Consider the following 24,608-nt stretch of genomic DNA (forward strand, 5'->3'; position numbering starts at 1 on the left):
CGCCAAGCGTTAATGATGCGGAAAGAGAAAAGAATGCGAATATCAGCAGAAATTTCGCGTTGCTAAGAAGTAAGGCTTAGTACAGGGCTTCTAAGCGGCCGACTTTACTCACCCTGGAAACTCAGGAACTCAGAGGGAGAAGCCGCTTATTGACAACGAACGAAACCAAAAGAAGAGAGACCGAGACCCAAAAAGTTTTATGTTTGATTCAAAATTTACTTACTGGTCTTGACCTGCGGTGCGGGCTCTCGGTACGTCTTGAGGTATTTGTCGAACTGTTCTGGGTTAAGGGTTGTGTTGAAGAACTGATGGATGCGGTTGGAGAGGCGGTCCTTCAAGATCAGTTTCTCTTTTTCTTTCACTGACGAGTTGGAAGGACCCGAGGAGCAGTGAGTATTGTGCTGTGTTACTCTTGTCGCTTTGTTACTGTGTATGTGTGTGTATGTCTGTTTGTGATTTATAAGTTTCTACCATGAAGTGTTTCTATCGATGAAGTGATATGAAAGTATGGGGCTAAGTAACTTTTGCTAGTTTCTTTTAGAATGGAAAACAACTTAGGAGAATTAGTGATGTGATTATTTGAATGTGAACGAACAACTAATAAAATATACGAGTATGAATGAATTGTCATGAAAAAAAGAGTGAAACGAAAGAGAATTTGAAGTATATGGCTTTAAGTTGAATAAGAAGACAAGGAGTCTTAGAGAACCGCTAGAAGGGTAAAATTTTCTTTAGTATCTCGGGATGAGAAGTTAATCGAAATATCTTTTGTGAACTTGCAAAAAATATAGAATTTTTAAACTAATTCTAGCGCCATGACTGCAGTATCATAACGCTGGACAAGCTACAAGGAGTGAGGCCTCTGCCCTCTTCCAGTTAGGGGTGAGTAAAGGTAACTGGGGAAATATGGAGACTGCTTTGTTTTGCGTTCCTCGTCCTCCATTATTGCGGCATGCCGTGAGGGACAATAATAAACGTGACGCCTATAAACACCACCAGAGGGCGTAGAGAAAAACAAAGGTATTGAAGCCTCATAAAGGGCGCCGCTGACCTCTTCAAAGGGCAGTTGGTGCAATATTGTTTAAGGTTAACCAGAGAAGGGGGTGGTGGGGAGAAAAGGGAGAGGCTTTGACCGAAAGAGGCAAAGGACGTTGAAAATTATTTTGAGATTGATAGTTATGATGTTGGATGTGGTAGTGGTGATGAAAATGATGATGGTGGTGGTGGTCTTGGTGGTAGTGATGGTGGTGGTGGTAGTGATAACAGTCGTGTTCGTAATGTCTGTGAGTGTTTTGTGTTCTGATTAGTACTTTGTTCATTGAACAATATATTTCATGTGTTTACCAATTCAGGTTTGCTTTGCACAAAATATCAATATTTAAGTTTATATTAATGAAAGTGGAATACTTTTCACAGTAGATATGAAGAGTCAGAGGTGATGTGAAGGTTATGGTGACGTGTGGTGTTTCTTTGTTGGTGAATGTGGCTGGTCCAGGTGGAGGTGGTAGTGGTGGTGGAGGTGGCGGTGGCGGTGGGCCATCCCGTGTAATGGTGAGTGGTTACAGAAGTGCGTTAGTCTCCTCAGCATAGCGGCGACAATCCATGCAGCACTGTGTTGTTTGCGGCGGCGTTTTTTATTAGTAGTTTAAAGTCATTTACCTTTTTGTTTTGAGTACAGTTAAACAAATTAAAACTCATACTGAGGCAAGAAGGAAGGAAGGTGGTGCTGCACTCGTGCTTGATTAGTGAAAGAATTTAGAACTTGCATCGGAACTGTGTCCTCGCCTTTGATTTGGATTTGCGTGTTCGCCTGGCACGAGGGGCGCGCGCCCTTCTCATCTCGTGACCCAAGAGCGAACGGTTCATCGCTCCACGCTCTTATCTGCTCGTTGCTGCCACACCTGCGTCAAGATGTCTAGTAATTTTGCCTCATTATACTTGTGGATTCTATCTTTCTTGCGGGAAATATTATATCCTCTTGTAATTATATTTTGCATTTGTTTAACGGAAGCTTTATTGTAAACCTACAGGAGGGGGAACTGTAACGATTTCATGAGGGGCGGGAAGCTAGTGTATGTATGCTTTCCTGCTGCTTCCGTTTTCTGTGTTGTCTCAGAGGAGAGACTTGAGACTTACCAGCGGCGGTGCGAGTGGTCTTGTAGTGGCTGAGGCACTGGATCCTAAGGTTGTCCTTCATGTGCTCATCCTCGGGGTAGAAACGTTGTCTGCGGGAGGCCAGCTTGGGCAGCTCCGAGTACTCCAAGGCTGTCAAATAGTCCCCTGGCGTTGGTTCCAGACATTCGTGTGGGGCTTAAGGCAGTGTCGTGTTGGGGGGGTGGAGGGTCTCATGGGTCGCGAGTCACAGTCACAGCTGATGTGGACACGTTTACGGCTCTCTCACTCTGACTCACAGTCCAGGGCCGCGATGTGTGTGTGTGTGTGTGTGTGTGTGTGTGTGTGTGTGTGTGTGTGTGTGTGTGTGTGTGTGTGTGTGTGTGTGTGTGTGTGTGTGTGTGTGTGTGTGTGTGTGTGTGTGTGTGTGTTTGAAATTGTGGAATTGTAGAGTATCTGTGCCGTGGTTTGTTGGACGGCACACACCCACTCACACCGCACTCATGTGTGGCAGGTAAATGGCGGCTGTGGTCCATGGGCGCTGAGGGAGGGAGTTGGGGTGAAGGGGAGTGTGCTGTGTGTTCGTTGTTTTCTTTGGCGGCGTCGTGAAAACACACATAGGGAAGGTTAAATTATTCTGTATTTCTATGAATGTCTTTATTGGTCATGAAAATGTTATCGAATAGACTTTGAACTCTGGGAAACGACTAATCTTGTTCTTCGTCTGTTTGAACCATGAGTGACTTCGTGAGACCGGAATGAGACGCTTTTCCGGGCAACGCGCTGACATGCCATGGTGACAAGGTTCCGTTGGATGGGAATGCTCCAGTATGTAATGGACACTGGGCTTACGGTTCATTTATGGCAATTTGTTTTCTTTTTTATTTATTTGTCTATCTACTTGCTTATTTATTCATGTATTTTATTTATTTGTTTTTAGTTGTTTTAGTTGCGCATCGATTTAGTGGTGTTACAGAGTGCCTTATTTAAGTGCCCCCAGCAGTGCCGGACTGTGATGGTGCCACGCGCAGCGCCTTGCTTGGTGAGTTCTGCAGTTCCCGAATAAAGCTCAGGCTGAGTGAGGGGCTTAATGCGGCTCAAGACAAGCTTAAGCCTGTCTTCACTGCGACGACTGAGTTAGTCCTTTATTTATTAGTATTAAAGAATTAGTTCGCATCATCGTTACTGAACGGTTTAGGTGAAATAAAGAAAAATAAATCTGATTTAATTTCGTAAGTATTGTGAGACTAGAGGTGTGATGTTCTCCAGCAGGTTAGTACGTGAAGGAGAAGGAATATTCTTTTTCTGGCTAAGGGTCAGAGCTGCTCGTGGGGAGCCGTCACACGCCAGCCAGACGGGACGTGTGTCAGGGTGAGGAAGGGACAAGGTATCATCATGACGTGGAGTGTGACAAGGGGAGGGACAGTGTATCATCATCTTCCATGTAATGAATTAGTGGAAGGTTTGTGCCGCGCTCCTGTGAAGGGTCTCACGGAAGCCGTGGGAAGATTTTTTGTTGTTGTTCTACTTTGACATGAACGTTAAGGTAGCGGGCGGGAGACTGATTAAGAACAGCTCTGGGACAACCCGCTGGCTGGCAGGTGAATTATGTGACACGCATACACAAGTACACTTTTATGCACACGCATGTGTACGCAAGCACGAATCTCCGCACGCATGCACACAAGCACACTCATTTGCACTCACGCATGCAGACAAACACGTACACACTTGCACTCACACATGCACACACACGCTGCACGCGTGCTGGCACACACACTCACTCACTCACTCATACACCTAGCCACGCAGACCTTTTCCAAATACACACTTTATTTCATTCTCACAAACACAGAATATTAACGCTCATGCTTTAAGCCACTCTCACAACACATCCAGTAAAGTTACAAGACACTCGCATTCAACTTCACTGCAGCCTCAGTCGCTCCTCTTTGTCTCACCAGACTCACTCTTTCGCCAGTACGAAATAAAATAAAGCAAGAAAATGAGTGTCAGTTTACGTTAATGAATTAGGTGTCAACATACGTCTCGTGCACCAGTCTGCTTGTACACCCCTAGTGGCTGGAAGCAGCGATGCGGCATTAGCACAGGGGCAGTCAAGGTAGTGTGATTGTGTGTGTGTCTCCCTCAGCTCCCGAGGGCCGCTGCCTCCCCGAGTCACGGGCGGGGAGGGGTGGCGGTCCTCGAGAGCTGCCTGAGGGGAGTCACCCATCTGTGCCAGAAGTGAAAGCGGAAAAACAAAGCAAAAATCCTTGACTTCATTTGCCTTATTTGCCTTGAATTGCAATTTTCTTATTTGTTAATATGGCTTGACAGCAGTGAATGCTGAACTTGATTATAAATAAAAAAAAAAGTGAGTGGCAAATAAGAAAAAATGAACGAATGAATGTTCTTTGACGTCAGATCGTTTATCGAGGAAAAAAATAAACGACATAAAAATAGATGATTGACTTGAGCGAATGATTACGGCAAACGCGACTCTGGGACAGTCGGGTGTGCATATGTACGTACATTGATGTGTATATATTTGTGTGAATGTGTGTTTGTGTGTGTGTGTGTGTGAGGGTGACAGAAACATTTCTGAGAGGAAAGGAGATACAGACAGAGGAGGAATAGGGACCTACCGGGGTCTCTCTGAGTGTCCATGGGCATGGCCTTTACCCTGCATTGAGCTGCCACGTATTCGGGATCTTCGTGAGGGAAACGAGCCAGGGCGCGGCGCTTCCACACGGGAGGGCCGCCAGGATACTCAACAAAGGTCTGGCGCCTGGGCCCTGCGTACCCAGCCTCGGGCGTTATTACTCCGCCCCACCACACTCCACACCCGACGCTCCACTCACACTCATCCACTTCTTTCATGCTCACTCATCCAGTCACTCAGTCAGGGGGTCAAGGGGTGATTAAGGTGTTGGGTGTAGAGAGAGAATGGTAAACAGGTGAGGGGATTAACATGGCATTATTTACATCACACATGGATAGAAAAATATATTAAGGCTAGATTTATGGTTACCTTATTTATCCTCCTCTTTTAAGTCAAGTGTGTATGTATTTCTTTACATTAAAATGCACAATTGTTGATTAATTATGTAGATAGTAATGAATAATGCATTTTCCAGAGTTCATTTGAGACATTAAAGTATAAGAATTTATTGCTGTAAACAGAAAAAAGTCTTGTTATATTGTAATGTGTCGTACTTGTTGCAGTCGAGGACACCTGCATCTAACGTCACGATTAAACTCAAGATATTTACCCTAGAAACAATGCATCAAGATTAAGCATGTTGATCTGAGGCTGTTATGTAACCGATACTGAAACTCAAGTATGGCAATTAAATGCAGACTCCCACTACTTGAAACACTGAAGGGAGCACAGATATAGATATTCATGAGGAGAAAGTAATGATTCATGAGACAAGTAACTACATAACTAGGACAGGCATCGTGGGACTCACCGGAGGAAGAAGAGGAAGAGTACTTCTTGTCCTCGGGGGCTGGCAGGGCGGGGACGGCAGCCCTGAGGGAGAGAAGTCCTTAGTTCTTTGCTGTGTTTCCCTTCCCGTCCCTTTCCTTCATTTCATCCTCCTCTCTTTCCTTCCTTTCATTTCTTTCCTATTTTCACTTTATTTCCTTTCCTTTCCTATCTTTTTCTTTCCTTCTCTTACCTTCCTTTCCCTTCCCTTCCCTTCCCTTCCTTCCATTCCATTCCATTCCTTTTCTCTCCTTTCCTTCCATTTCCATTCCATTCCATTCCTTTTCCTCTCCTTTCCTTCCCTTCCCTTCCCTTCAATTTCATTCCATTCCATTCCTTTTCCTCTCCTTTCCTTCCTTTCCCTTCTCTTCTTTCCTTTCCCTTCCTTTTCATAGTGTTCTTTTCCTCCACTCCTTTCCCTTTCTTTTTCCTTTTCCTTAACGTATTCACCTTCCCTTCCTTTACTTATTCTTCTTTTGTTACTTTCCTTCTCTTGTTCTCTTACTTTCCTCTCCCGTACTTTTTCGTACTCTCTTGTTTCCGCTTCCTCTTTATTTCTTTTCTTCTCATTCATCAACTTCTTTTCATCCCTCCTCTTAACTTATCCTTTATATTATCTTTCTTTCATATGTCCTTGCTTTCCTTTCCCTACTATTCGTTCCTTCATCGTATCGTCCCCTCTTCCTATCGCATTCTCTCCGTGTTCCATTATTCACCCTCTCCTTTACTGGGATTCTCTCTTGGCTGCCATTCTCTCCGCACCTCCTTTTTTAATAACACTCCCGTAATTTGAAATCTGCCATGGGAAGGAGTGTGATTAGGTTTGTTAATTACTTCGTGATTCATCGTGAGCAAACACAAAATATCATTCTCTTTATATGTATTCGTGGAGGAAGCTGCATCTCACGTTTCAGTTTTATTATTGACAGCATCATTATTGAAATTTTTTTCTGCTAGTCTACGCATAAATAGATTCTCCCTTTCAAGCATGAAGCCCCAAGGTTGCTTGTAAATTTAATAGCCTCATTAGTCCATTTTTATTCTCCTGCTTCGCCTCATTTGCCTTACATCACTGAATGACGTGTGTGGTGAGGGGAGAGGAGCGGGACTTACGGACTTGTCTACCCGTTGCAAGGTCAATACAACCACAGGATGGAGGGTGATGCAAAGCTGGGGCTGCTTTGGAGAAGCCACGCGCGATGCTCAGCAGGAAGGTTATCTGGGAAGCCAAGTCTCAGACCGTGGCCTCGCCGCACTCCTTCCCTACGTCCCTTATTGATTTGCAATTAAGTGATTTAATGCAGATTCGACGGTGTGGCATTGATGAACAAATGTAAGGACTTGCTTGATAAGTTCAGATTCTAAGGTGTCATGTAATCGACGGTTGGTATTTGACTGAGACTGCCTAAGCGTTGGCCTAACTCTCACCACATCAGCACCAGTCTCAGCGCTTTTGATGACTAAGACTTAGAAATATCTTACACTCCCTTTTAGTAGGTCTGAACAGGTTTCCCCGCCAGCGATTCATGCAGTGCAGTGCAGTACTCACTTCTTGGTAATGGTGGTGGTGGTGGTGGAGCGCTCCGGAATGACTATCTCGGGTACGGGGCCGGAAGGATCCAGGGAGTAGGCGAGGGACTTGAGGCGGTGGCGCATGTTCTCAACGTGATCGTGGAGCATCTGTGGTTCAGAAAGTCTTGTATAACGCCGCTCCAGGCGAGTCACACACGACTCTCCTTCCATATCTATGTTCTTTGTCCTCGGGTAGGGCTGTTTGTTCAACTCAACATCCCTACTGACGTCGTCCTCTTGGAGAAGTGCCTTTGCTTCTTTTACTGCCGGTGTTGACGTTGAAAGTGCTGCCTGTTGGTGTTAGTAGGTTAGTGGCAGCGACTAAACTAACAGGAGCCTCTAGCAGCTCAGCAAGTATCGCGCTGAGTCTGGTCGCCGCCTTGGTGCGGTCAGACCAAGTAAAATATGTCTTAAGTCAAGTCCAGAGCAATACAAGTCTCAAGTTATAGTCGGCGCCTCTCTGTCTACTGCAAAACACCTCCAGTTCGCGAGGCATTTCCTAGACCAGGAAAAAAAAATATCAATGTCTTCAAATATGTTGAGATGATAAGTCCACATCATATTGGAGGAAAGACGTCAGCGCCACAGGTAAGCGGCTTCAGGCATGAATGGGTCATGATACTTTAATGTTTAATATATGTATTGTCCCTTGAGTTATGGTATTTGCTAACCAAATGAAATTTACGTAGATATGAAGTAACATTCTGTTCAGTCATGAGCTGTAATAACAAAATCAAGCATTACTGGTACTATACTAATACCAAGCACTTATTCCACCTGCGAAGAGAGATGTTAGGCATTACATAAGTGATTTATATAAGGGAGGGAGAGGGAAGGGGAGACTCGGCATCCTTAGAGGACTGACTAATGACACTATAGGGATAATGTCCATATATATCTCAGTCTGTATTTTTTTTGTTGGTTGGTCTGTCCGTCTACGTGTGTGTGTGTGTGTGTGTGTGTGTGTGTGTGTGTGTGTGTGTGTGTGTGTGTGTGTGTGTGTGTCCGTCTGTCTGTCTCTAAGTCGCATTTTTCTATATACAACTAACGTCTTGTGCTCCAAATAAGTAGTAGAGTGCGGCGTGCTGACTCGGCCTGGTGGGGGAAGGGGAAGGGACAGGGAAGGGAGAGAGACCATGCTGACCACCAGGCCAAGGAGGGGAAGGAGGTGACGGGCACGGGAGGGAGGGAATTTGGTACTTAAGAAAAGAGCTCGAGGGAGAGTGGTCCTTAGCACCCAAATAAACATAAATAATTAACTGAAATGAAAAAGGTTTTACTACCCTTTTCACATAATTTAACACAAAAAAAAAAAAAAAGATGCAATAAGTGTAAGCTAATGCTAGGTACTACATTCTATTACTAAAACTCATTGTACATAGAATAAAGCCAGTGGGAACTCAAAAGAGATGCAAAGAAATAAAGGTTACTTACTGGGAGGAAGAACTTAGTTAGGCAGCAAATAAATAGATCATTGTTATCGTATAAATATTAGCTGCTGCAAAAAATAAAATATTACAACCTGTGTTATAAACCATTACTAAAACATAAATAAAAGAATAGTTAATTAATGCTAATTTGTCATATTTGCAAAAACTACTACAAAGATAGAGCAATAAGAATAAAATAATCAAATAAGCTGAAATTATAGAAATAGCAACAAACATAAAAACAAACAATGTTAAAAAATAAGATTACATATTAAGAAAACATAGATTAAAAATTTTAAAGCCTCAATAAAATATAACAAAAGTCATATTTGTATCAAGGTTTACTGTGATTAGTGTTAGGAGGTGGTAGAGTGAGCAGGTGTGGTGTCAGTGGAGGCAGGTGTTAATGTTACCAGATATGGTAGTCAGCAGGCGTGTGAAGTATATGATGAGCAGATTTGAGTGTCAATGGAGCCAAGTACATCATCAACCCTCCAAGTGCTATGATTGCGCCTTAAACTTGATAAACTGGTGCAAGTTTGATCTATAATTTCGGGAGCCACTACAGACATCAAAAGAGGTTGTTAACCCTTTTACTGCCCTCAGCGTCTTTTGTGAATGAATTACATGGGTTATGAGAATAGATGAAGAATTTGACTTTAATTTATTCATTACTGAGCTACATAATTGCGTACTTTAACAGACTAAAGTACAAAAAGTCTTAAAGGTTGTTTATGATCATAGAAAAACCGATGACTAGCAGTGAAAGGGTTAAGTATAAGTAGTTGAATTCTTTTACTGCCTGTAGCTTTATCATCTAAGGTTGTTTGAATGAGGTAACAATTGTCATACCATCATCAGCAGTCAGAGGGCGAATGTTACTGTTTCGTAGCCAGCAGGCGTGTGGAATATGCGAGTATTTGCTCTTTGTAAGGCTCTGCGCAGCCCATTAGTGTGTGTGAGTATTGCTGGTCACTCCACGTCACTTTGTTTGATGAGTTAGTGTGAGTCTCGTGGTGGTGAAGCTGCATAGTTGCGCTGGTGGCTTAGAGTTGGCAGAAGAGTATGTGTGTTGAACTGCCGTGTTGAAGGATGGTAAGAGACGCACAGGGTGGGTGAGATAACACGTAACGGAGGACGAGGAGGAGGAGGAGGACGACGACGAAGTGGCTGATACAAAAGAAGAGATGAAAGTGATAATGAAAAAAAAAAAGATAATAAGATGAACTGGAAAATAGAACCTAAAAAGTGTGAATTTGAAATTAGATTAATGAAATGAAAGAGATAATTCATGCAAACGGGAAAGAGCCTGACGATAATGAAGGAGAAAGACGAGGCTGATTATGAAAGGATAATTAATATAATGAGATAGACTGGGAAAAGAATGACCGAAAAAAAGGTGCGTGAAATTTCAAATGAGATTATTGAGATGCAGATGATCATTCACATTTGATAGAAAGACGAAAATTGATCAAACAAAACAACGGAAGACTACGAATAACACTTTGACAGAAAATTGATCTTAACTATCCTCAAATATACATACATAAAAAAAAAGAAAAATACGCTTAAAACGAACAGCGAAGGAAAAACTGGATCATCTATATCGAAGAAGAAAAAAATATATAAATGTGCTAGATGAAATTAAGTTCCCGGGTGAAGTATGGAGTCAAGGTAAACAGTAAATATCGTACGTGGAGATCATATAGCTTATTAATTTCAGATCACGATATCGACGAGGCAATGAGGTGAAGTAAGGGGTTGATGGATCTACTCGTACTAGGGAGGTTATTGATGCGAGTAGATAAGAGGCAATGAGAGAGAGAGAGAGAGAGAGAGAGAGAGAGAGAGAGAGAGAGAGAGAGAGAGAGAGAGAGAGAGAGAGAGAGAGAGAGAGAGAGAGAGAGAGAGTAGCAGTAGTAGCAGCAGTAGTAGTAGTAGTATAAATATGAGTAAGAGAATAATACAAAAGGAGATTCAGATTAGCAAGACAGACTATAGAAGGATAAGATTTTCCCTCACTTTACAGCAACACGTGTCGTTTATTAGTTGAGTACATAGTGGGAGTGACACAGAGGAGGTACAGGACGCGATGTGTGACTGAAAAGTTAATGTCTAGCCAGAGTATGAATAAACACGGCTTGTACATGCATTTTTAACACAACCGGAGGAGCCGCGCGGTGTCTGATGAGAGAGCGAAAAAGTAAAAAAAGTCCTTCTGCCGTGCTTGTATTAAGGCGAAATTTGCTTGCTACTATTGAAGCTGATTACAGTTTAAGCTTGAAGCAATGCAGTCAGATGAGAGTAATAGGAGGCCTTACCGTCTCTCCCGCCCCTTCGGTAACCCGTGCGGAGTGGAGGACTTTGCACCGACGCTTACTTTAAGTCCATCTCACACATGAGCACTCTTTTTATTTACGATTCAAGGTCGTTCAGAGAAAAATCTACTTCAGATATTATTAAATTAAATACCCATCCCGGGAGAGTGAGAGATGAAGGTATGCATTTTTTTCTTTCTGATAGATTATGTGTATGATTTTTATTCAATTTGTGGTGAGGAAATTGCTGCGAGTGGTGAATACATACATACATACATACATACATGCATACATACATACAGACGTACAGACATATAAGCATAAGTACTTCCCTTCCCTCGCTGAAACAGATTAATCTACTTAAAGGATTACAGTGAATTAGTGGTGTTTTTTTTTATGACGAATGCTTTAGTCCACTTAGAGAATTAGTGGCTTTTTGTGATACTGTAATATACTTAGGTATTACAAAAAAAGTTAATAGTTTTTTTCATTTGAAAGATTGTCACCTATTTCAAACATTGCAAAGATCTCTATTTTACTTTTCTACTTTTATTTTGTGACAGACTACAACCAACTAAAAGAAACATGAAAACATTGGTGCTGTTCTATAATTGACTGTAATCATCTTAACGCCCTAATGAAAAGAAAAAAAAAATTAACGGCACAAACTGGACCACTGAATAGTTTCCGAATGACACTGTTGACTTTAATGAATCTTCGTGATAGTAGAAACTCCCTTGTTAGCGATTTTATCCTCGTTCCCATTGGATCTCGAACGATATTAATACACAGGCTTATGTAACCCCGGCGCCTCACAGATTTGTTGTTGTTGGCGGGGCGCGTCGTGTGAGGCGGGAAAGTAGGTCGTGACAGGTGTTCTGGTGACCGCCATTCGCTTCTTTTCAGATGTAATGTGAAGGTTTATTGGACACTTTACGACTTACGGACAGGCTGACGGCATGCGATGTGTGTGTGTGTGTGTGTGTGTGTGTGTGTGTGTGTGTGTGTGTGTGTGTGTGTGTGTGTAGCGAGTGAAAATTTGATGTAGTTGAAAAAAAAAAAAAAAAAAATATATATATATATATATATATATATATATATATATATATATATATATATATATATATATATATATATATATATATATATATATATATATATATATATATATATATATATATATATATATATCCCAAGTAAGATAAGAAAATACACTTTTTCCTCTTTGTGCGGACTTAGTTTTTCATATTTTCATAACAGTAGCGAAAAATCCTCAGGAAATGAGCTTCAGAAAAATCTTATCAAGTTTGGAACAAAAAATATGTATCAACTAAATTAACGATATGAGGTCCTTTTCTTTACGCACAGTCCTTATAAAAGTAGTAATAAATTCCCGGGAAATCTGCTAAAGAAGGAGCAGAAAAGTAAGAGTAAGGAGAGGCAGGGCGGCCCAGGCAAGGCTTATTTATTCCCCGGGGAAATAACGAGGGTCTGAGGAGCGGAAAGGCTACCAAGACTACCTGGCTCTCACTCCCGCTGGGCTACTTAGCGCCGCGCACACTGGCTACTTTTGGTGGATATTGATCAGCGTTCGCGATCCTATTTTGGGAGCACGATAATGGAGAGCGTGATGGAAGTGTTTGTGCTTCGCGGTGGATATCAAACGTTCTGTGAGTGACTTTCTTGCTATGGTTACGGAATGTTTTATACTTTTCTGTACTTATTGCAGTAGTGTTATGTAGCTGATCTGTTCTGGGTGAAAGTTACATCCGGAGAGAAAATACATAGTTTATTTATAGATTGATAGGCTTATTCTATTTTGTCTTTGATTTACAGATGTACGTTTTACCTTTGTCATACATTAAACTTTTAGGAACGCAATACTTGATTTCCACGTCGGTTATTCTCTCTGGGTTGTTTTAAATCATGAATGATTACGAAACTCTCATCAACTGGGAAAGCATAGTTGTGCGTTTACTTTTATTTTACTTTTATTTACGAAACTACGTGTCGATTAGGTATCCCTCAAGTAAACCTAAATAACGGCCGGACATGGCCGCCTTGTGTCCACACCAGACACGCTGCTGAACACGTGGGCGCCTGCAGGCACGCTTCCTGTCTTAATAAGATACATCCCATCTAATTAAGTCATCTTAATTGTTCTTTCATTAGCTCAACTTCGCTAAATTTTGCTACGTTTTTGTCCAATTTTATCATTATATTTTTGAAATGTAACAAAATTTTTGCCAATTTCATATATGTGCCTAATCCATCTTTTTATATAATTCATGAAAAGAATAACATTCCCTTAACTGAAAGTTTGAACTCAGACATCTTTTCTCTGTTCTTCGTTCCCTATTTAGATGTCTTGGAATGATATCGCTTCTAACATTAAAGTTATATTTTACTGTATTTTTTTTTCTAATGTTAGGAGAAATTCGCAAGAAAAGAAACTAATTAAAAAGAATGATGTTTACTTGTTGCTCCGTGAATATAAAGATAAAATTCCATTACTTATTTAAGTTGACATTTCACGGCATCACGCCTCCTACATTTTTCATAATTTTCTCCGCGGATGTTCCTAATTTTTTTTTTTTTTTCACTCTCTCCCTTCTCGACTTTGCAAGGGAGACGTGATAATGAGGAGTTCGCTTGACACCCACGCCCACGTCTCGACTGCCTGGGGTATTGTTAGACCTGTTGTGACCAGCGCCATGTTCTGGGAAACCCTCCTCACTACAATTCAGGAAACATTTTCAGTGCCAGTTTGTGTCTGCTGTTGATTTTGTGATCTTATATTACCTACACTTTTCACCTGATATTTTCTTCAGTGTGACAACCTGGGATCAATATTTTTGTTGTGTTTATATTTCTTCAGTAACATTCATAACGAGGAAAGGGAAGCAAAAATACTGTGTACAATGATCTGTTATGTTTTTTTTTTTAATGTTTATTACACTACTTCACCAGACTACGCTATAGTACATGCAATAAGACCATCACCACAGATATGCAGCACAAATCATCATCATCATTGTCAGCAGCAGCAACATCACCACCACTCAACACTAATGCAGCAAAAAGAATCCTCACCACAAAATCAGCAATTAAAACAACATTCCCATTAAATTAGAACTCTCTCTCTCTCTCTCTCTCTCTCTCTCTCTCTCTCTCTCTCTCTCTCTCTCTCTCTCTCTCTCGCACTCGCTCTTGCTCTCTCTCGCTCTCCCGGTCTCCTCAGCACTTAGGCGAGGACTCTTGATGGGTAGTAAGTTTGAATCATACAGCGACAGCGGGAACTTTCACTTACACCCGGAGCATAGGTTTTGTATGTGGTGATGATCTTCTTCGGTGTGGTGGTGACGCTGGTGGTCTGTGGGGGGAGTCAGGAAACACAGGATTGACTAGATGTTGAGGGGCAGTGCACATGTGACAGGGAGGCTTGGGTGGAAGTACATGATAGAAGAGGGTGACAAGGAACACGTATACACTATTTGCGTCTATACTTCTATTGGGTATTCTTACTGGATCGTTTTACGGCAGTTGCACGTATTAGGACAACGGTGTGAATATGTTTAGAAAAAAAAAAAAGCTAATTTTACTGATTTCTAACACATTCTCGTGAACTACAAACGTCTGGCGAATATGTTAAAAGCTTTTCCAAGTATCTGAGGTCATGAATCTTGTATTGAAATCGTGAATAGCTGAAAAATACTTACGAAAAAGCCAATTTTATCCATTTATTTACATACTTCGTCGATTAAGAATCATCTGATGAAAATATATGAATTCCTTCTGACGATGAGCTTGGGAATCATGTGTGGAAAGGATGAATAGCTTGTTAAATAGCGAGAAGAAGCAAAGAAAAGCGTAGGCGGCTGTAAGGTATGTCTGGGTTGCTTCACTGAGTCCTCAAAGCATCGAGAGTGACAGGACCTTTAGCTGTGCCAGTCTGACCCTCCCGCTTGGGGAAGGTATTGGGTTGCCGTCTCTCTCCTCACTTTAACACGTGAATTTATCATAAGGGGAAGGAACGTAGTAGAAGTGGCTAGCTATGGGGACGGGAAGACATCGGTATGATATAGTGATGGACTAGTAATACAGAATACATGATCTAACTGTAAACACAAAAGTCTTCAAACCTACATACATCCACTGCATATTGACGTACATGACGAGTCGAATGATGACCTGACTACATATATATACACAGTCTACATCAATAAGACAATGTAGAATGAAATTTTGGATGAGACAGGACAAAATCGGGGAAAGTACAGCATCTGGGGCAAAAATGAAGAGGGCAAAGTGGATAAAAATAGACAATGGGAAAAACTGACAGCAAGTGTTTGTCATATATCCATAACATAATGTGTGTGTGTGGTGTGGTGTGTGTGTGTGTGTGTGTGTGTGTGTGTGTGTGTGTGTGTGTGTGTGTGTGTGTGGGCGGTTCAGTTACGTACCTTATCGCGGTAGTCTGTGTCGAGGTCGAGTGCGCGTGGGCGGTAGGAGGTGGTAGTCGACAGGTAAGAGGATTCCAGGTCTTCCAGGTAGTCATAGCGGCTGAAGGGAGCAAGGTGTTAGCCAGGCCCTCACTGTCCCCTCTTCTCTCCCCTTTCCTTACACCATTCACTCGCTGCCCCTCATTCACCTTTTCAAGTTAACTCATCCATCCTTTCCATTCATTCTCGCCTCCATCTCTGCATTCCATCCTTCCCTTTTACATTCCTGTCTCTCATTCCTCTTAAGAACATCAAATAAGAACATAACAAGTGAAAGAAAATACAGGTATGCAATTACGCTTCCTTTCGCATCTGATACACTCTTGTAGGGAGAGGGAGGCGGTGTGAGGGCCTTAACACATGAATGCTCACTTACCTGGCCCTGGGGTAATGGTATGGGTAGTAGTAGCCACCGTAGCCATAGTCGTAGTCGAGGTAGGAGGGGTAGTAGCGAGGAACGTAGCGAGATGGTGGGTAACTCTGTAAGGAGGAGATTGGTTAACTTTCTGGTGTCGATAATGGTAACGATGATGATGATAGCGGTTGAAGGTGCTGATGATGATGGTGATCAGTGAGGGTGTGAAAAATGGCTGCAGTAATTTTTGTAAACTGTAGCAATGGAAAATGGCGGTGCTTAGTTCAGTAAGAGAAATGGTGATGGTTTTTGAGTGGCTGGCGAGGTGATAAGTGCAGAATAAGAGAGTAATGAATGACGCAAGTGAAGGAAGAGTGACTGTTGGCGACATTCAGGCAAAACGGGCGAAGCTGTAATTAAAGAAGACTTCACTTGAGATTAAGGAGCAGAGGGAGACTAAACGGGATGCGTGGGATGAGAGACACCAGACAGTTCGCCCGCCTCCGTTTGGCGGGAGAAGATATAAAATACAGAGGGGAATGATAAAGAGTTAAGTCTCCTGGCGGTGTCTTGTTTGCCCGTCTTGCCTAAATATGGCACTAAGTAGGTAGTCAGGGCGGGAGAGAGTGCCAAGGCGTCGCTGCTCTCCTTGCTCTCCCTCCCGTCTGGCTTGCCACTTAATGATCCATTTTCGGCTTAAACAGAGGGTGGTTTTCCTAATAACATGAATTGAGAAATGAATGAGTCTCGTACCAGAAAGAATATACGGATTACGATGAAACTACTTGTGTTAATACTGTGATTATACACTACGTCTTTCGTGATGCAATAGTATATGTGTGGTGAAGACGGTGTGTGGCAAGGGAGGTTCCAAAGATAGCTACATGAGGCAACGTGCGAAGATAGTGAGAAAGACAATATCACTTCAAATACAGATTTACACACTCGTAATCTACTTATATTTGTTACTTTGGTGTTATTGTGTCTTTGTTCAAGCGTTTAATGAAGGTTTATATAAGTAAGCTTTGTTAGAGTGAGGGTGGGAAGGGGCGGTGTGTGCGTGGCTGGAAGTGTTTTGGTGTTATGAGAAGCGTCACGTCAGGTTGTGGCGTGCTGAGGTTGGTTAGTAATTCTACATACTCGTACTTGGTGATGGTATATTAAATCTTATTGCGATTTTACTTGCGTTGAAATACCGCTAGAAAAATCGAAAATACTTACGTACGAAGTTAAGAAAATAATAGATAGCAAGCGTTTTGGAAAAATGTAGTGAGGAAAAATCGCATCAGACGAAGAAAAGAGAAAAATTCCTCAGATATTAGCCGAGTTTGAAAGCGTCAGGAAATAAACTTTTGCTGCAGGAAGATAAAGAAACGTTAGCAGCTTTAAGACGCCTTGGGCGAGGCGAGGAAGTGCTTCAGCGAGAAGGAAAAAAAAATAAATAACTACAGAAACTGAAGCGAATATCGGCGGCCGAGCAAAGAAAGACTAGAGAGAAGCATTGGCAGGTCGCAGGGTGGCGCAGAGCGTGGGCTGGGACAGGTGAGACAGGTGCGCTGAGTGACGACCGGGCGTGGCGGGCGTCGTCTTACCCGCGGGTGTAGACCGCCACCTAGCGCCACCCGGTTGAGGATGAGCTGCGTGGTGGCCGAGGGTCGGTAGGAGGGCGGAGGGGGGGAGATGCTGCGGCGCTCCTCCATGATCTCTGTTCTCTCGGGCGTGATGGTGGTGGAGGCCATGTAGGACGAGTATGGTGACGAGTCCTAATGTAAACAAACAGTGCCAGAAAGGGCTTCGTGAGTCACCCACGGCAGGGCGATGCAAGACTGGTGTGTAGCTGTAAATATCTCAACATTTACCATCTAGTGGAACATTTGAATACTCGAACGAGATAAGATTGCATAAGTGACTTACATACATTTTTGTAAGAGTATACCTCTCAATTGACGAACACTCAAGGACTCATCTGAACTTAGTATATTTAGGAAAAATGCGGTGGACGGAGTTTATGATGGATATCGGAATGGAAAATATTATTGTTATCATTATTGTAAGTGTTGGAGAGGGAATGGCCCCCAGCACGTGACTGGATGGATCAGGTATCAAGGCTTTAACGTTGCACCACCAAACAGAAAATAGCAACACCAAGGCCACGGTCAGGGGCGGCGGCGCGCATCTTTACGACGAGTGACGTGCTTGAGTTAGCCGCGGAGAAGGGAGTGGAAGAGAAGGAGGGAGTGCAGGAGAGAGAGAGGTGAAAAAGCTGGAGTATCAAGATAAGGAGAAAGAAAGGGGAGAAGAGAATGCAGGAGAACTCTTCCTTATATGGTGCCACTTGATGTGATGCACCCAAGACAGCGAGTGTGGGAGTGGCAGGGGCAGGGGACGGGGCGAAAACGCGGCACGGGGACAAGATTGCCTCTCTCTCCCTCCTGAGTTGTCTCGCAGCGTACTCCCCTCAGCTTTCTCTAGGTCACCACAAGGTCGTCTATAAGTGTTGATCCGTATTTGGGGATGGGGAACGTGAGTCTGCTTTGAGCTTCCTTGCCAGAACACTTGACATTCCCCGGGACACGGTCACGGTGCTGCTCAGTCACGACGTGGAAGGAAGAATCCCGATGCAGCTCAGATGAAAGCAAAGTGTGACATGAATTTGCGAAAATGTAGTTGACAACGACAGCTGTCTTGGCAGCGGTGTGGTTCGGTGCTACTTGGTGTTCGGGTTGTGTAGTAAATGCTCCTGTCTTGAAGTGGCTGGCGGATTTTATGTGACTTTCAACGGTGGATGTTGAGATGACGGAAGAGGAGCACGAGAGTGGTGCTGACAGAAAACACGACGACTGATAGAGGTGTGGGTAAGGTTGTTGGTGAGTGAAGGAGCTTGCTAAGGCAGAGGGTGCAGGGCCGAAGTAAAACGATTCAGTGTCCGCCGTGTCGATCCCACGAACTTACTCTCCAATAAGTCGACGCGGTCAGGGGGGAGCTGGGATAACGGTACCAGGGCAGCCTCCAAATACGTCCAGAGTACGGCCCCAGGCTTGGCCAGTACCTATCGTAGAAGGTAGTGTATGGCCAGCGGTAATTGTAGTAGTAGAAGGGCGAGGTCCTCCATCTCAGGGGGTATTTGACCAAGGGGTCAACAGAGAGGGCCCTGCTTCGACGAACGGCTACGGTTGTTGGAGGGACGGAGGTGGCTCTCGTGCGCGGCTCACTGGTGGCTCGTTCCACGGACCTCTCAAGGAAGTTCATCCTGTCCTTGAAGGAGGGCAGATACCACATCTCCTCTGGCTTGCTGGAGCCATAGTCAACGCGGTACCAGCCCTTGCGATCTGCAGACTCAGCCTCCCTCTCGTGCCACAGGTATGGTGCCCTCGGCCTGGGGCTGAGGCTGCGAGATCTCATGATGGTACGGTGGTGTGGTGTGAGAACCATCCGTGAGCGGCGCCCGACTCCTACTACCACAGTGTCGACGCCAACACATCCAGGAAAGCAGGGAACCCGCCACACAAAAATAAATTCGGCGATGTGTCAGCAGCCCACCAAAATAGACAACGCCAAATCAAGTCTGAGGCTTCGCTAAAACATACTATCACTTTATTTTTGAGTTTTCCATTTGTATTCAGTATAGAGGTCTTTGTGATGTAGTCTGCGTTGGAAATTCTCCCGAGAAAAGCTAGAAAATCGAACTTGGCCATGATCTTGAGGAGGCGGCTGCACGCTGACTCACCGCGAACCTGCTCACGCTCAGCAAAACACTGGCCTGGTTTGGTGGTGTTATTTCTGTCCTCAGGTGTCATGTTATTGCGCTTTAAGTGTGTTATGGCTGTACTAAGGGTGGCGGCGACGGGTGGCCACAGTTACCAGTTAAGGTATCACTCATCTATCGTTGGACATAATTTTACTCTCATGTCTGTAATAAGTTTATGAAAGCCCCTTTCGCGAAACATAACACACCGTGTCTTGAATACTAGGTCTAACAAGTAGGCTTTGTTTCGCCAGGTTGTTTACATCCCAAGTAAAATAGCGAATGCGTCACATGTGTTCATCATGTACGCATACACGTGAGTGTACGTCCTTGCGTCAAGGATGTTTACATTCTTTAAAAGGAAAAATAAAACATTTAAACCGCATAAAGAAACACGAACGACCTTCCAAGTTAAATTTTACAAGCACGGAAGCTGTTCCCGGAGTCTGAATATATCCTCAATCCTACCTTTCCTGTCAGGTAAGAACGAATATGGAGCGAAATATAGACTTTCCCATAAATGTTGGTGAATCAGTGCAAGTTTTCCGGACTCGTCACACACCAGGCTCAACCACCTGGCAGAGCTTAGTCGCTAGGCGAGGATCAGAAACGTAGCGAATTCGAGGCTTACCTTCTCTTGCAAACATCTGGCGATTGTAAACAAAGCGATAGCAAAGATGAAGAGTAAGGAACGATAAGTCACGTGGATAAGAGAATGTCTGAGCAAGCCGTGATGAACATTAATGATATACTGAAGTGGATTTATTGAGGGAGTTACTAAGGCTTGAATGAATTGATATAGAGAGGCTCAGGTTATGGGGTGTTGATGGTACATGTCACAAAGTTACTTGGCAGCAGGGCGAGGGTTTGGTTCATGCGTGTGTTGAATGACGTAATATTTCAAGAGGCAACGTTGCAAAATGTCGATTAAATATCCCATGCATCAAAACAAACCTTGATGTGAGGAAACTCTTGAGTCAAACAAACCATCACATTGTTAATATGGAAGGTGAGGGACTTTTAGACACCGCCAGTACCCTCCCAGGTGAAACAATTGCAGGTGTGAGACGTGGCAAAAGCGCCGCCCTGCCTCATAACTCTGGTGTGAGGAAGAGCCGCACCTCCGCCACTGGGAGCTATATCTGGCCAGGCGTTGGCAGGCTAACCGCTCCGGGATACTTTTTGACCAGAAAACTTCCCTCCACCCACCCTCCCCCTCGTCCCTTTCCACCAGCACAGTCCAAGGATGTCCACGGGGGTAATTTGGAATGGTGGACAAATGGGGACATGTGGCTTAGGATGAAGGGATGCGACGAATGGATTGAGTCATAAAATTTCTGGGACAATCTTACGCTTCGTCAACACTGCAGCAAGATGATGCCAGCCAACAACTGCGTGTTCATTCTAAGACATGATGATGATAAAAACGATGCATCTCAGACTCTTAATGCTTAGAGAAGTCAATGCGCAACAAATAAAACATGTGAAAATTGAGGATGATAGTAAAACAAATAATAAAGAACTGAGATGATAACTTACAAAAGAAAGAAATGTGGTTTTGAAAGTATGGGGAAAAAAATGAAAGTACTGGTAATTGGCCCTGTGATCTCGTAAAAATGACAGAGAAAATAAAATAATGAAAATAATAATGAATAAATCAACACACGACAAAATAAAATAGTTGCTGATACACAGATGGTTTAATATTGTAATTTTAATAGGAACTCACAGTCACCCATCACAAGGAGACACTTTTTCTCTGTCACCAACAAAATGTGATGCGCGCAATACGTTTAAATTTAGTCCGTAATTATGTTTGCTATTTATAAATGTTTGGTGCGTGTTGAGTAATTTGGCGACGGAAGGGGAGGCATAAGAGGATTGCCAGGCTTTCTCTCTCTCTCTCTCTCTCTCTCTCTCTCTCTCTCTCTCTCTCTCTCTCTCTCTCTCTCTCTCTCTCAACAGCTTAGCTTTCTATCAATATTCCATCCTTTATCCTCTAAGTCGCCTCGGATAGAGAATAACTTTGGCACACACACACACACACACACACACACACACACACACACACACACACACACACACACACACACACACATGGTGTCAAAACTACAATAAGAATATTTAGATAAAAGAATGTATACTCTCTCTCTCTCTCTCTCTCTCTCTCTCTCTCTCTCTCTCTCTCTCTCTCTCTCTCTCTCTCTCTCTCTCTCTCTCTCTCTCTCTCTCTCTCTCTCTCTCTCTCGCTCGCTCGCTCGCTCGCTCTTCCATTTCTATCTCATCCTCTATATCCGCTTAGAAGTGGCTTGTGCTGCCCGCCTGTCTACTGGGGCCATTCGAGGGACAGGCGGCCTTCAGGGGGCGTGGGTGGGGTTGGCATTTCTCTTTGTCAACAGCTACGTATGACCTCCGCTGGTCTATTATATGGCGCCAAGTGAAGGCCGAGGAAGCAGTGGGTGAGTGAGTGGGTGGGATTGATCAGTTTTACGGCGTCAGGTGTGGCTTGTTGACGTGTGTGTGTGTGTGTGTGTGTGTGTGTGTGTGTGTGTGTGTGTGTGTGTGTGTGTGTGCCACCAAATTGGGGCTAGGAAATGGTTATCAGTTTTCTTTCTTTCCTTCATGTGGTAGTGATCACGAAATATTGGAAAAAGTTATAGATGAAATAAGTAAATAAATCAAATGTTAAATGCGTAAACAAATAGAATCAACGTTCTTTTTTTCTTGTTTGCTGATAATACTAAAAAATCATAAATACTCGTGCAAAAAAAATAAAAGAATCTACTTGTTTTCACCTTCTGTTGGACTGTAAATTTGATCAAGAAAATTATAACAAAGCCAGAGTTTACTTCTTTATAAAATGCATATATTATGGAACAAAAAAAAAAAAAAAAAAGAAAAAAAAAAGAAATCACTATAGATATTCAATATTGTATGGATATTTTGATAGTTTCAAGTGGATAGGAATATGAGGAGGAGACCAAAAATAGTGCTGGATATACCATACAGATCGATTAATGAAATAATTACTGTAAGAAAATACTAGGTAATTATTTAATCGGCGTAGGAAACAGAGGGCTATAAAAGTATATGGCTGGCAATCTCTACCATCGTTCCTACATTTTCTCTCCGTTGTGTGTGTGTGTGTGTGTGTGTGTGTGTGTGTGTGTGTGTGTGTGTGTGTGTGTGTGTGTGTGTGTTCACTTACAGAAATAAAGATAAACTATTCTTGAACAAAAAAAAAAAAAAACAATCTGCAGCTGCTTATGGTGAAAAATGTTGAGAGAGAGAGAGAGAGAGAGAGAGAGAGAGAGAGAGAGAGAGAGAGAGAGAGAGAGAATGATGAATACGTAGGTGAATTTTTGCTTGCCGAAACTGCTCCGTTGTTTGGCCTTAAATAGATGATGAAACGACGCCGCCAAGATAACCTGATAAGACACGGACGCCTCGCTGATGAATGGCGCCATCATAGGTTTCCGCTTCCATCTCCTCCTCCTCCTCCTCCTCCTCCTCCTCCTCCTCCTCCTCCTCCTCCTCCTCCTCCTCCTCCTCCTCCTCCTCCTCCTCCTCCTCCTCCTCCTCCTCCTCCTCCTCCTCCTCCGCTTTTCCCGATGTGGGCCTTTCCTCTCCGCACTACTTCCAATACTCTCTCTCTCTCTCTCTCTCTCTCTCTCTCTCTCTCTCTCTCTCTTACTGTCAATTTTGCTCCTCCTCTTTCTCTATAGTTTATCTTCCTCCTCCTCCTCCTCCTCCTTCTCCTCGTAATTTCTCTCCTTTTCCTTTTCACATCTTCCTCCCTTTTCTCTCCCATTCGACCTCAATATTCCTCATCCTTATCCTTGACAGTAATCCTTTTCCTCTTTTCTTGTTTCGTTATTTCACTTCCCATCCCAATAATCTCCTTTTCTTTGCTTTCTTTAATTTTCTTTCTTAGTTTTCTATTTTGTCTTCGGAATTTGTGTTTTTCTTCCTTTCCTCTTTCCCTTTTATGATCTTGCCCTTTTTTTTCATATATGTGTTTTTTTCCCTTATTTTCCGCCTTGCTCTTTCTTTTTCTCTTTTATTCCAGCTTTCATTTTATACCTCCAGTCCTTTCGTCATCTTTATTTCATTTCCTAGTTTATTCTTCCTTTTCTCTCTCTCCCTCATTCCCTCTTCCTTCTTTAATTCTGTTATCTCTTCTTCAGAATATTCCTATTTCCTTCATTCTTTTCCCAATTTACAGGTAACATCCCCTTTATTTCTTCCCACACTCCTTCACTCGCCATGTTTCCTTCCTTCATTCCTTCTCACTTGCTACTCTTACATATCCTCTCTCTTCGATGTTCCTTTTCCTTCACTCCAATCCTGCATCTGTAGCCAATGTTCCCCGATTTTCTTTTCTCCCTTTCCGTGTTTCGATTCCGCCTCTCTTTCTCCCTCCCAGCGTGCTCCCCTCGACCAATAAGCTAAGTAGCCTGCAGGTGTCGCTAGGTGGACTGAGGAAGCGACACCGTTCTGGCTTTTACAGTGATGAGTAGCAGGTCTTGTTGTGCGCCCGCTGCCCACCCTCCTTTCTAGTTCTCTCAGCTTCTCTCACTGTCTCTCAAACCCCTGCGCAGACTCTCTTGGCAATCTGCGCATGTGATTCACGTTTTCTATATCTACTTGTTTTCTCTAGCGTGCTCTTGGTTGTTTAGAGAAAATGGATGGTGTGCAGAAAATGGGAGTGTGTGGGGTGACTGTACGTGGTAGGATTATTGTGATACATGTGGTACAGAGGATGTGCTATAAAGGACGTATTGTGCTATTTATTTTCTTTATTTTTGAGGTTCAGGGAAAATTTCTGTCATGTTATTTATAGGTTTAATAATAAATGAGTAAATATTAGTATAAGATTATTGTTTAAAATGACTTGTTTGTGTCCATCAAGAAGTTATACTTTAGAAACTATTTTGAAAAGGAAATATTTTACTGCCACTGCCACTAATGCCACAGTAATGGGAGCGGCGTGCTTTCATAATGTATTCCTGGTCATGCATAATTTATTGAATAAATAAATGTTTGCGTCATCATGTTTTGTCAAAGAATAGAATTATGGGTAT

At 43.0% G+C, this 24,608-nt stretch overlaps 1 protein-coding gene across 41 annotated transcripts in view; it reads right to left on the reverse strand.

Annotated features, from left to right (window-relative positions):
- The window catches only part of LOC123499324 (uncharacterized abhydrolase domain-containing protein DDB_G0269086-like), an 81,845-nt gene that overhangs the window by 25,579 nt on the left and 31,658 nt on the right, over positions 1 to 24,608 (reverse strand). For 13 of the 41 annotated variants that reach the window (XM_045247188.1, XM_045247181.1, XM_045247173.1 and 10 more), the window contains exons 1-8: positions 18,732 to 19,252; positions 17,372 to 17,542; positions 15,801 to 15,904; positions 15,386 to 15,485; positions 14,233 to 14,295; positions 7,152 to 7,282; positions 5,586 to 5,647; positions 2,137 to 2,265 (exon numbers count right to left, since the gene is read on the reverse strand). In XM_045247188.1, coding sequence (XP_045103123.1) covers positions 2,137 to 2,265; positions 5,586 to 5,647; positions 7,152 to 7,282; positions 14,233 to 14,295; positions 15,386 to 15,485; positions 15,801 to 15,904; positions 17,372 to 17,542; positions 18,732 to 19,211 — 1,240 coding nt within the window. In that variant the 5' untranslated portion in view covers positions 19,212 to 19,252. Of the gene's footprint in view, positions 1 to 223; positions 362 to 2,136; positions 2,266 to 4,757; positions 4,908 to 5,585; positions 5,648 to 7,151; positions 7,466 to 14,232; positions 14,296 to 15,385; positions 15,486 to 15,800; positions 15,905 to 17,371; positions 17,543 to 17,693; positions 17,715 to 18,731; positions 19,256 to 24,608 lie in introns of those variants that run through there. The other 28 variants (XM_045247157.1, XM_045247156.1, XM_045247155.1 and 25 more) reach the window with 16 other exon arrangements.

The sequence above is a fragment of the Portunus trituberculatus genome, chromosome 49 (assembly GCF_017591435.1).
Source record: "Portunus trituberculatus isolate SZX2019 chromosome 49, ASM1759143v1, whole genome shotgun sequence".
Lineage (NCBI taxonomy): Eukaryota > Metazoa > Arthropoda > Malacostraca > Decapoda > Portunidae > Portunus > Portunus trituberculatus.